Source organism: Meles meles, chromosome 8 (genome assembly GCF_922984935.1).
Source record: "Meles meles chromosome 8, mMelMel3.1 paternal haplotype, whole genome shotgun sequence".
Classification (NCBI taxonomy): Eukaryota; Metazoa; Chordata; class Mammalia; order Carnivora; family Mustelidae; genus Meles; species Meles meles.
Window position 1 is genome coordinate 49,899,744 of NC_060073.1, and position 12,980 is coordinate 49,912,723.

General features: G+C 34.9%; 1 protein-coding gene across 4 annotated transcripts in view; it reads right to left on the reverse strand.

Moving 5' to 3' along the window:
* USP47 (ubiquitin specific peptidase 47) overlaps positions 1-12,980 on the reverse strand; it is a 111,182-nt gene that overhangs the window by 37,939 nt on the left and 60,263 nt on the right. For all 4 annotated transcript variants that reach the window (XM_046014459.1, XM_046014458.1, XM_046014457.1 and 1 more), the window contains one exon: positions 11,580-11,729. In XM_046014459.1, the coding sequence (XP_045870415.1) occupies positions 11,580-11,729 (150 nt within the window). The remainder of the gene's footprint in view (positions 1-11,579; positions 11,730-12,980) is intronic.

Sequence of the window (12,980 nt, forward strand, 5' to 3'; positions counted from 1 at the left end):
ACTAGCCCCAGGGATACAGGTCTGTGAATCGCCAGGTTTACACACTTCACAGCACTCACCATAGCACATACCTTCCCCAATGTCCATTACCCAACCACCCTCTCCCTACCCCCCTCCCCCCGGCAACCCTCAGTTTGTTTTGTGAGATTAAGAGTCTCTTATGGTTTGTCTCCCTCCAATCCCATCTTGTTTCATTTCTTTCTTTCCTACCCCCCAAACCCCCCACATTGCCTCTCAAATTCCTCGCATCAGGGAGATCATATAATTATCTTTCTTTGACTGACTTATTTGACTAAGCATAATACCCTCTAATTCCATCCACATCATTGCAAACAGCAAGATTTCATTTCTTTTGATGGCTGCATAGTATTCCATTGTCTATATATATACCACATCTTCTCTATCCATTCATCTCTTCATGGACATCTAGGTTCTTTCCATAGTTTGGCTATTGTGGACATTGCTTCTATAAACATTCGGGTGCACGTGTCCCTTCAGATCACTACATTTGTATCTTTAGGGTAAATACCCAGTAATGCAGTTGCTGGGTTGTAGGGTAGCTGTATTTTCAACTTTTTGAGGAACCTCCATGCTGTTTTCGGAGTGGCTGCACCAGCTTGCATTCCCACCAACAGTGTAGGAAGGTTCCCCTTTCTCCACATCCTTGCCAACACCTCTTATTTCCTGACTTGTTAATTTTAGCCATTCTGACTGGTGTGAGGTGGTAACTCATTGTGGTTTTGATTTGTATTCATTTTCCTGATGCCGAGTGATTTGGAGCACTTTTTCATGAATCTGTTGGCCATCTGGATGTTTTCTTTGCAAAAATGTCTGTTCACGTCCTCTGCCCATTTCTTGATTGGATTATTTGTTCTTTGGGTGTTGAGTTTGATAAGTTCTTTGTAGATTTTGGATACTAGCCCTTTATCTGATATGTTGTTAATTTGCACATTTTTTAGACTGTAATTTTCAGAGTTCAGAACAAAGAGAATTCTTACATCATGAGTTATTACAACTGTATAGTTAATGAAGAAAATCTAGGCACAATGCAGTTATAAGGTATATCCGAGGAATGACATTGCTTATGATTTTCATTTTTTAAATTCTTACCCTATATGAAATTCTTTTATCATTTTTTTTTTTACTATTGTATTTTGGGGCTTCTTTTTATGTTCTACATATCAGTCTGTTGACAGATACATGGTTTGCAGATAATGTTCTCCCAGTCTGTAGCTTCCCTTTTTATCCTCTTTGCCTGGGCTTTCAGAGAGTAAATGGTTTTTTTTTGTTTTTGTTTTTGTTTTGAGGAGATGCATCTTATCAATTACTCCTTTTGTGGACTGTACTTTTGGTACCAAATCTAAGAATTCAGGGCTTAATCCTAGATCTGGAAGATTTCTTCCTCTTTTTTTTTTTTTTAAATAAAAGTTTGTAACTTTACATTTTACATTTAAATCTATGATCCCTTTTGAACATTTTTATACAAGGTGTAAGGTTTAAGTAGAAGCTCATTTCTGTGCATATGGATGTCCAATTATTCCATATAATGGAATAATGAGGAAGCCCAGCCTTCCTCCACTGAATCACTTTTGTGCCTTTCTCAAAAATCAATTGGGTCATACTTATACAAATCTATTTCTGGGTTTTCTGTTCTGTCCCATTTATCTATGTGTCTATCCATCTACCAATACCACCTAATCTTGGTTCTGTAGCTCTATAATAAATCTTATCAGGTAGACTGATTTCTCCTATTTTATTCTGCTTTTCCCCAAACTCTCAAGTCTAGCTATTTTTATTCCTTTACCTTCTACATAAATTTTAGAATGCGCTTGTCTATATCATCAAAAAATCTTGCAGATTTTGACAAGGCTTATTAAACAATAATCTTGGAGAAAACTGACATCTTTACTGTGTTCAATCTTCTAATCAATGAGCACACTGTCTTTCCATTTACTGAAATATTCTTTTCAGAATAAGTAGTTCCTTTTTAAGATTTTATATATTTATTTGACAGATAAGAGATCACAAGTAGGCAGAGAGGCAGGCAGGGGTGAGGGGAGCAGGCTCCCCGCTGAGCGGAGAGACGGATGCTGCGGGGCTGATCCCAGGACCCTGAGATCATGACCTGAGCCAAAGGCAGAGGCTTAACCCACTGAGCCACCCAGGCACCCCTGAGAATTAGTAGTTTCTTGTACACAGGTCCTACACATACTTTGCTGGATTTACACCCAAGGCATTTTTATCCCCCATGTTTGTAAATGGCATTGTATTTTGAATTCCCCTTTCCACATGCTATTTACTAGTATCCTGAAGTATAACTGATTTTTTTATGTTTATCTCATACCCTACTATATTACTAAACTCACTTACTAGTTCTACAGGTTTTTGGTAGACGCTTTGGGGTTTTCTACATTAAAAAATCATGTTACCTAAAAAGGGGGGGCTTTATCTTCCTTTAATTGGAATGCCTTTTATTTTCTTATTTCCACTTCTTGCCTTATTGACTGACTGGACTTCCAGTACTATACGGAATAAGAGTGGTGAGGATAGACATCCTTGCTTAGAAACAACCCTGACATTCTAGAGGGAAAGTATTCAGTCTTTCATCATTAAATATTATGTTAGCTATAAGGTTTTTTAGTTTTTTTCCTTTTTACCATGTTCTTTACTAAGCTGAGAAAATGACCTTTTATTCCCAGCTCTCTGGTTTTTTGTTTTTTGTTTTACTGTGAGTAGATACTGAATTTTGTCAAGTGTTTGTCAAGTGTCAAGTGTCCTGAGTCAAATGATGTGATGGTGTGAATTTTCTTGACTCTTAATATGGTAGATTACTCTAATTGATTTTTAAACCGACCAGTTTTGAATTCCTGAAATGAAGCCTTGGTCACGGTATCTAATTCTTTTTACATATTGCTTAATTCTACCTACTACTATTTTGGTAAGAATTTTCTTATCTATATGAATTAAGGATACTGGCTTGAAGTTTTGCTTTGTTTGGTTTTGTTTTGTTTTAACTTTGGTTTAGTATCGAGATAAGACTAACTTCATAAAATAAATTGGGATGGGTTCTCTCTACTTCTATTTTTTGAAAAAGATTGTGCAGAACTGGTGCTCACTATTCTAAAATGTTTGATACAGGATCCAGTGAAACCATCCCAACTTTGGAGACTTCATTTTTGAGAAATTTTTAATTGTGTATACCTTAACAGTTATAGGGCTATTCAAATTACCTAATTCATACTGAATTATAGCTTGTGCTTTTTGAAGTATTGATTCATCTAAGTTATCAAATTTATGTGCACAGAGTTGTTGTATTCCCTTATTATCCTCCTGACACACGCATGATCTATAGTACTCATTTTATCCTAATGCTGTAAATTTTTGTCTTTTTTTCTTCCGGTCAGTCTTACTACATACAGGTATGCCCACTGCATTGATCTTTCAAAAAAATTAGCTCCGTTTTTCATGATTTTCTCTTGCTTTTCTATTTTCAGTTTCACTGATTCTGCTTTCATTATTATGTCCTTCCTTCCGCTTGCTTTAGGTTACTTTTTTTCTTCCTTTTCCAGGTTGGCTAGAAGCTTAGATTACTGATTCAAAACTTCTTTTTTACCAACATAAGCATTTTACTAAAGATAAGAGCATTTAATGCTGTTAAGTTTCCCTCTCGGTACTATGTCTCAAAATTTTAGCTGTGTTTTAGCTGTGTCTCAAAATTTTTGATCTATTTGCATTTTCATTAATTTCAAAGTATTTTGTTATTCTTGTTATTTTTATTAATTTTCCTCGAGGTCTCCTCTTAAGTTTTTGAGTTATTTATGTGCACTGTGTATTTTGCAAGTGTTTGGTGGTTTTCCAGTTATGTTACTGTTACTGATTTCCAACTTGATTCTATCATTGTTGGAAAACACACATTATGATTTTAATTCATTTAAATTTGTTGAGATTTATTTCATGGTCCAAGGTATGGTCTTTCTTGATATACAGTCTATTAAAAAGTGTGTACTCTGCTGTTGTTGAGTGGAACATTTTATAAACGTCTATTAGATCCTGTTGTTGATGGCATTGTTGAGTTATTTGCTAATTTTCTGTCTAGAGGTTTACTTATTAATTATTGACAGAGGGACATTAAAGTCTACAATTATAATTATAGATTCGTCCATTTCTCTTTTCATTTTGCGCAATTTTCCCTCATATAGTTTTAGCTGTTTTTTTGGTAAATACACATTTAGGATTGTAGTCTCCTTGATAAACTAATCTTTTTATTATACTGCCACTATTTCTGGTGATTTTTTCTCTGTCTACTTTATCTGATATTAATGTAGCCTTTTGCCTCGATTAATGTTTACATGGTATAACATTTTTCCACCCTTTTACATTTCAGCCTGTCTATGCCAGTATATTTGAAGAGAGTTTTTGTAGTGAGCATAGACAATTAGGTCATGTTTTTAAATCTGATATGCAAATCTCTATCTCTTACTTGGTATAATTAGACCATTTACATGTAACTAAGACTGCTATTTTAGTTTTTTGTTTTCTTTCTCCTGCTTTCCTATGGATTACTTGAACATATTTTAAAAATTCTATTCTGATTTATCAAGTTTTCTGGGGTGTTTCATTGGTTGCTCTAGGTTTATTATACACACATAACTTATCACTCTACTGGTGTCATCCTTTTACCAGTTCAAGTGAAGTAGAGAAACATTACATCCCTTTATGTCCTTGTACCATCTCCCATTTATAATATAATTGTCTTAAATATTTCTTCTACATACATTTAGAATGACATCAAACAATGTTATAGTTTTGGATGAACCATCAAATATAATTTTGGAAACTTAAGAGAACGAAAGCCTATTGTATTTACCCAGATTTTTAGCTTACCATGTTCTTTCTTCATTCCTAACATTCCTAGATGCCTAACTTTTATTATTTCCTTTCTGTTCAGAGAATGTTCTTTAGCATTTTTTAAGGTGGGTCTACATTTCCCCTTCATTCCTGTAGAGTATTTTCACTGGATATAAGACTCTAGTTGACGATGCTTTTCTTTCAACACTTGAAAAATGTGCCACTTTCCTCTGGTCTCCAAAGTTTTGGATGACAAATTTGCTTATAAGAAATCAGAGTAACTCTACCCTGTAAGAAAATGTATCTTTCCCATTTGCTGCTTTTAAGATATTTGTCTTCGGTTTTCAGAAGTTTGACTATAATCGGAGTGATGTAGAATGATTCTGGCTTACCCTATATGGGGTATACTCAGCTTCTTGGATCTATAGCTTTATGCCTTTTGCCAGATTTGGGAAATTTTTCCAGCTCTGCCTTCTTTTTCCTCTGCTTCCAGGACTCCCAATGACACAAATCTTAGATCTTTTATTATAGTCCCAAAGGTCCTGAGAACTTCTGAAAAACTTTGTCCAGTCTGTTTTCTCTCTGCTACTTACAATGGGCAATTTCTATTATTCTATCTTCAAGTTCAGGGATTCTTTCTGCTGTCTCCTCCATTCCACTGTTGAGTCTATCCATCAAGTTTTTCACTTTTGTTTTGCATTTTTCAGTTCTAATTTTCCATTTTACTTTCCTTTTTATTTCTTCCCTGAGAGTTTCCTATTTTCTCATTTGTTTTAAATGGGCTTGGAATCTCCCACTGAAGTATTTCTATGATGACTGCTTTAAAATATTTGTCATAAATTCTAGTATCTGTCATTTTGGTGTTCGTATCTACTGAATGTCTCTTTTCATTTAAAATGAGATTTTCCTGTTCTCAATACATAGTGTTTTTGTTTTTGTTTTCTATTGAAACCTAGACATTTTGGGTATTTTGAGATTCTAGAACCCTATTTGAATCTTCTGGTTTACTGGCTCTCTTTTACAAATTTCCTGCTTTATTACTACCAATGGGAGGAGAAGTCCAGGTTTTCCTACTTGGCCTCTGCTAACACCTGATATGAGGGTCTCTTCATTACGTGTTAGACAAGAGTTGACATTCTGGCTTCTCAGTAGGCCTCTGCTGATATCATCTTGGCTGTGAGGGGCAGGAATCTCATCTAATGAGGAGTCTCATTAGAGCTCCCGATAGCTTCCACTGACATCATAAGTAGGAGGGGGGTTGTCTCCTTAGTTCAAAGATGGCCAAAATCCTGATTCTTCACTAGGTCTCTTTTGACATTAATGGGGACAGAAAGAAGCATTTCCTTACTATGAGATGGGAGAAGGTGAGACTCCCCATGTATCTCTAATGACAGTGAACCAGGTGAATAGGAAAGCAGTAGTGGGAAAGTTTGTTACTGCCTAGCAGGGATGAACCTCCTAGCTAGCTACTCAGCCTTCTCTGAAACCACCCAGGCAGGGGGCTGGAAAGCCCAGTTACAACTTCATGAATAGAAGTCTAGGCTCACCACTCAGTCTTGGCTGGCATGGGTTGAGATGAGGCCACATCTCTCTGTGGTCTTTGGCTAGAATGGAATGAGTACCATCTGAAAGTTTTCTGCCTTGCTAGGCTGTCCCCTTCCTGGTCTTTTGGCTGGAGATAGCAGGTTTTTCAGTCTATGCCTGTTGCTATTTCCAAGATGCCAGCTTCTTCAGCTCTAAGTATGAGCTATATTAGGCAAAAAGAAAACCCAGGGAACTCACCCCATGTCATTCCTTGAGTCCTGAGATCCCTAGTCTTTATGCCTTTTCTCCACCTTTCAGAGTCTTCTTATGTTTTATTTTATATATAATGTTCAACTTTCAGTTGTTTTAGCAGGAGGAATAGGGCAATGTACATCTACTCCATCTTCCTGAAAGCAGAAGTCCCCACTTTTTAAACTGGTTCCCACTATGTCCAACCACATAAATTCCTGGAAAAATGAGGGTAGACTCTGTGGAAGAGATCTTTCTTTATGTGATGCTTACATATTTGGATAAATATAGACCACTCCACCACCCAAATGAATTATGTGGCTAAGTCGGACATTTAAGAATGTCCAAGTCATCTGTTAATTCAGGGTAGAACCTATGATATAAACTTGTGCATACTAAATACTTGAAATGCTTATGATTTCACAAAGACTTATGAATTAAACAATTTTTCATTCAAAACTTTAAAATAATCATTAAACCATATTTACTTAGGGAACGGAAGTCTTTCATATAGTCTGGTTTTTCCAAAGACACTAAATGGAATGAAATAGCTAAACCCTATTTCAGACTTTTGAACACATTTTGTGATAATAAAGATATTTAAGTGTACTTACCTAATAGAATTCAAAATATACTAAGAAAAAATGGTCTATTACAGTGCCCACTGCACAGAGTAGGCAACTCAATAAATATGTTATATAACAAAAGATAGCAATAAAAAGATAGTGTCTAAAATTTATGGATAAATAGAAAAGCTCCTCCCTAGTTAATGTCAAATGTGAGGTTATACCATTTTTAATTTGTGAAATATGCTTTCATAGTTAACCGATAAAAATTATACTTCCACTTTTTATGTATCGCTACCATGTATTTAAAACTAACTCATTATAAAAATATATTCTCAAATGTGCTTGGCAATAAGCAGAGTCAAGGTTTCTTTGATCATGAAATTCAGAGAGACTGGTTTAGACAGCTCTAATCAATGAAAATAAAAGGTTCCAGTTACCTAACAAATCATTAGGAACAATTTTTTTGTAAGGTCACTAAAAGGAATTTTTCAGCTGACATTAATTTTTCAGGATTAAGGAGATATGTAAAACAAGAGTAAATTGTAACACGTTTTAGTATTGTCACTCACCCTCAACCTCCCAAGGACATAAACAGTGATGTAACAAAGTAGAGATAATCCTTAAATCACCTATTCTAGTGCAGAGCTTCCCACAATAGTTCCTCAGAATCCTAGTATCCCTTAAAATAGTCACAAATATCCCAGAAGAAAAAAAAGTTAAGGATAGTTAAGTAAATTCCTCAGGGCATTTAAAATAAAATATGCATAGTGAATTTCCAAAGAGGATTACAGTTACACTGTTTCCCAAATTTAATCAAAGAAGCCTTCTCTTAACCTTCTATTAAATCCTGTTGGAGATGAGTGTTAATCAGAACTCAGTCTGAGAGGTAAGAGAGTGCCAAAAGAGCCCTTAAACACTGATTCCCTACATGGCCAGGTAAGATGAAGACCAGAAATTTAATAAATAGCATAGTTATAATGACAAAAAATAATTCAATGAACAAACTATGAAAAGCTTTTTAAAAAACTGTAGGCGATTCCTAGCACTCATTAAAAAAGCAGTCTGCTATTAGTCATGCTGAAAGATGACCATAAACATTTATTATAAATGTCATAATGACAAATTAGCTAAATGCTATTTCCATTTGTATTTTAAGCTTAAATATTACTCAAGTTAATTTATTTGAACACAAAGATGAAACAAGTCTAGAAATTGGATGTTGCAGATAAAAGTTAATAAAACTTTAATTTTTAATAGAACCTTGCACTTAATTGCCTGAAATTAAGCATCACGTGTTAACCTCACTATATACACATATCTATTATATTGTGGCTCACTGAAAGAATGTATAGTAAATTGAACACAGAATTATCAGTGTTGCATGTGTATGTATGTACATGTGTTTATGTGTATGCGCATATCCAATAAGACAAATATACCAGAGTCCGTGAATAAAATTGGAAAATAAATTTAAAAGAGTTCAAGTCAAATTAAACAAAATATTATATGTAGTCTGAATGAGACTCAACTAGATTTTAATAATCCACATTTATATTTAATTCTTTTAAAAACACAGAATTAACAAAATACACAATGGCAAGCAGTGATATAAAACTAATTTTAGATGCTATGTAATGATTTCTGTAGATTAAGAAATGTAGGTTATAGGTTTAGAATTCAGAAAATAATGAGAATTCACTTACCTCTAACTAAAGGTCTCTGAAGGTAGTATCCTCCTTAGAACCCCTATCTTGGGTAGTTCACCTGCTGTAATTTCCCCAAAGAGATTCCAGCAAAGTCTAGCAAGTTTTAAGTTCCCTTCTGCAAGCCCTATTAGCGCATGTGTGTTATATAAACTTGCTTACATACTGCGTCATAGCTATAACCTCCAATTCCCACTGAATCACCACCACCATCACTACCACCACCATCCATGTATCAATGGAGGACACCAACTTTGGAGAACTCCATTTGGAAATGCGTCTTTTTTCACTTCTCCAGAAGTATCCTCCAAATCTGAATCTATAATGTAGTTGAGAGAGTGGTGGTAATTCAGAAGGTGAGAAAATGAGGACACAAAGATTTAGCTAAGCAACTGGACTTGATTACTCAAATACAGTATCCCAACATAACAAAACAAATAACATTAACTTCCTCAACACTCAATTAATATGTAAAAACATTAAACTGAATGTATACATGAAAAAGCTTTCATAAAAAATACTTTCATAACCAAAGCAGAAAACATCGTCTTTATCATCTGGGACTACCAAATATTTTCCTACTGTATTTTGCTAAAGAAGTGCCAATATTTAGGGGCACCTGGGTGGCTCAGTCATTAAGCATCCGCCTTCAGCTCAGGTCATGATCCCAGGTGGGATCCAGCCTCAGTCCTGCTCCCTGCTCAGCGGGAAGCCTGCTTCTCCCTCTACCACTTCCCCTGCCGTGTTCCCTCTCTCGCTGTGTCTGTCAAATAAATAAATAAAATCTTAACAAAAAAAAAAAAAAAGAAGAAGAAGAAGAAGATGTGGTGCCAATATTTAAAAATGAGTTAGGAAATAAGTCATTGAAAGACAAATGTTAGTAATTTTTTAATATGTCCCTCCTACCTTAAACAATTAAAAAAAAAAGGAAGTAAAAACTGTTCAAACAAAAACAGAAAACAAACAAGCCACTCACACCAAGGCCAATCTCACAGACCTAGGATGGCAGTTTCCAAAGGGTACTATTAACGAAATTTTTCAAATCTATTCAGGAAACTGACTGAACCATAGTACAGGAAAGAAGACTTGGTCTTATACTAGCAAGAAAAGGGTCTTCTACTTGGATTCCCACTGACTGATTCCATAACTTCTTATCAATTATTTCTTGAAAGCCATATGAGAGTAGGGAGAAAAGCAAAAGGAAACAACTGTCCGAGGGGCCAGAGGACCACACCATTTTGGAAGCACTATTTTAGAGGATAAAGTGTGGAGTAACTTTAAAAACAATGATTTTAGCTACAAGCCAGCATCAGCTTGGTAACAACATGAATGAGGCCCAAAACAATATAGCCCTGAAAGTGTCCCCTGGCTCATAATAAATTCAGAATAAATGTTTCTGAACACCGTAATTTTTCAAAATCAACCTAACTCTTTCCATGGCTCTCCTTTTGTATCAGTAAATACAATAAAATGCAATAAAAAATTATCAAAAACCAATTGAAGAATGGATAAGACAATGAGAAAATCTTAGATAATCTCCCAGTTGTATTCTCAGTATATAATTAAGCTTATTTTTAATTAATTAATTTATATCAGATTCTTCAAATTACTGTATTTCTAAGATGCATGGTTTTTAAATTTTAGAATAAGGATGTTTCTTTAAAAAATGTGGCCTCAAGAGTATCTTGTTTTATTTTAGGAACAGCCTGACATCTGATTATGTGAATTCAGAGTACACACAGATAGGGAGCAATTATTAATTTTATTAACATTTTTCAGCACGCCAGTCTTCTAAGTGGAGAGCTTTCTCATACATGCATAATAAACCTCAGTTTACTGAAAAAAAAAAAAAAAAAATGTGGCCTCTGTTTATCCTAAAAACCAGAGGTTGTTTTTCCAATTCAAAAAATATATGATGGGACGCCTGGGTGGCTCAGTAGGTTAAACTGCTGCCTTTGGCTTGGGTCATGATCCCAGAGTCCTGGGATCGAGTCCCACATCGGGCTCTCTGCTCAGTGAGGAGCCTGCTTCTCGCTCCCCACCGCCTGCCTCTCTGCCTACTTGTGATCTCTGTCTAATAAATAAATAAAATCTTTGAAAAAAAATAAAAATAAAAAATATATGAAACAGGACATCTGGGCGGCTTAGTTAAGTGTCTGCCTTTGGCTCAGGTCATGATCTCAGAGTTCTGGGATCAAGCCCCTCGTTGGGATCCTTGCTTGGTGGGGAGTCTGCTTCTCCCTCTCCCTCCCTCCCCTCAACCCCCTTCTCATGTGCTAATAAATAAAATCTTTAAAAATATATATATATATATGGAATAGACACAAAACAAAAAGTACTTTCCAATACAAAAAATGGTCACAAAAGAGCATTTATAAAACAGACTCTTTAGAGGTTAAAAGAAAAAAAAAAAGGATAAAGTGAAACAATCTAGTCATCTATCAGAAAGAATAAAATACTGAACCATGAGGCAGTACATTTGCATTCAATTTCCCTTTTATACATGCACTATTAGGACTCACTGAAGGGTCAAAAATCTTCTAGATCTTGCTAGTTTAAGTGCAGGAATTACTAACAACCCAAGAAGGTGTATCTAGGATGATACTTACCTTACAACAGATTATACCACTGTGCTATTATGTATTCTGTGTATGGATACACAAGCAGTCAGCTGAAAGGTACACACCACACTAGCAAATGCTTGACTGGACCCATAAGGCCGGATGACCAATGGAATATCAAGATACGTGTCGATTCTCCAGCCCTCATAACCACATTCCAGACACCTCACGTAGTCCTTCAGCTTGCCTTGATATAGTTCGTTTATAAGATCAGCCTAAAAATAAGAATATTAAAAAGTGTTCCTTAAAAATTATTTTTAAAATACACAAAAACACAATAATTCCTGCTTTTAAAGGCAAGTTTCAAAGGCTACTCATTCTTTACTGCTGAAGTTTTAGAAAGCTTTAAGATTCATCTAAAATTCTATTTTAAAAATGAAGGCTTGACAAAAATTAATTAAACATCAAAAAATTCAGATTAACACTAATTTAAGAATCAATGTACAAAAATTAACTAGTTCAATTCTCTTATCACTAAAAACCCCACTAATAAAATGGTTTGTTGAAATCAATTACCAATTTATTATACTATTAAGCTTCATATTATCTTTTCATTAGGTTGAGAATACATCTCATCTATCACTTTAGGCATGTTGATAATTACATAACTAACCAGCTAGTTTTATAGCTTTATACATGCCTACCTCTACTCACAATACTATATTCTGATTCCTAAAATCCTATCTTCTAGCTCAAGGTGCAAATAAAACTTTTTAACTTTCAGTAATAGACATAAAACAATTTTAAGGGGAAATTTTATACTGCAAATTTTCTTAAAAAAGGTAAAGACATTTTTAAAAAATTCTATCTCTATCAAAATATCCTCATTTAAAAGAATGGATCGCTCACTAAGTCCCCAAACTTAGCAAACTTGGGCTTCTGTCCCAAAAAAGATAGGTAATTCCTTTAGTAAGGACCCTCCAAGTAAATGTCTCGCCTCAAAATTCTTTTACCAAAATTTGGGAATGCAAAAGGAATGCCCCAGTTGATCTTTCAGTGGAATTGTTGACCCAAAGAGGGACATAAAAAGGGTAAGAGTAACTTCAGACCTATGACGAAGGAACAGCCCCTAATACCATATACATAAAGTTACAATATAATAGGAGTAGGTAGAAAAACTAGATCACTAAGTAAACTTAATTTTTTTCCCAAGATTTCTTAAGTAAGAATGGAAAAGAAGTAAAGTGTATTACAATTTACCTCTTTCATAAATTTCTCTCTCTTAAACTTTTAGGGCTTATAAGCCTTCAAATTAGAACCCATCATCATTGTCTATACTACCGCCATTTATTTAATGAAGCCTTCTTCATTCATCTGCTTCCATCATATTTGATTATATCTTCTGCATCTTAGAGGGTATTTCTTTTTTTGTTGTTTATATTTTATTTATTTGATAGAGAGAGACACAGCAAGAGAGGGAACACAAGCAGGAGGAGTGGGAGAGGGAGAAGCAGGCTTCCCACCGA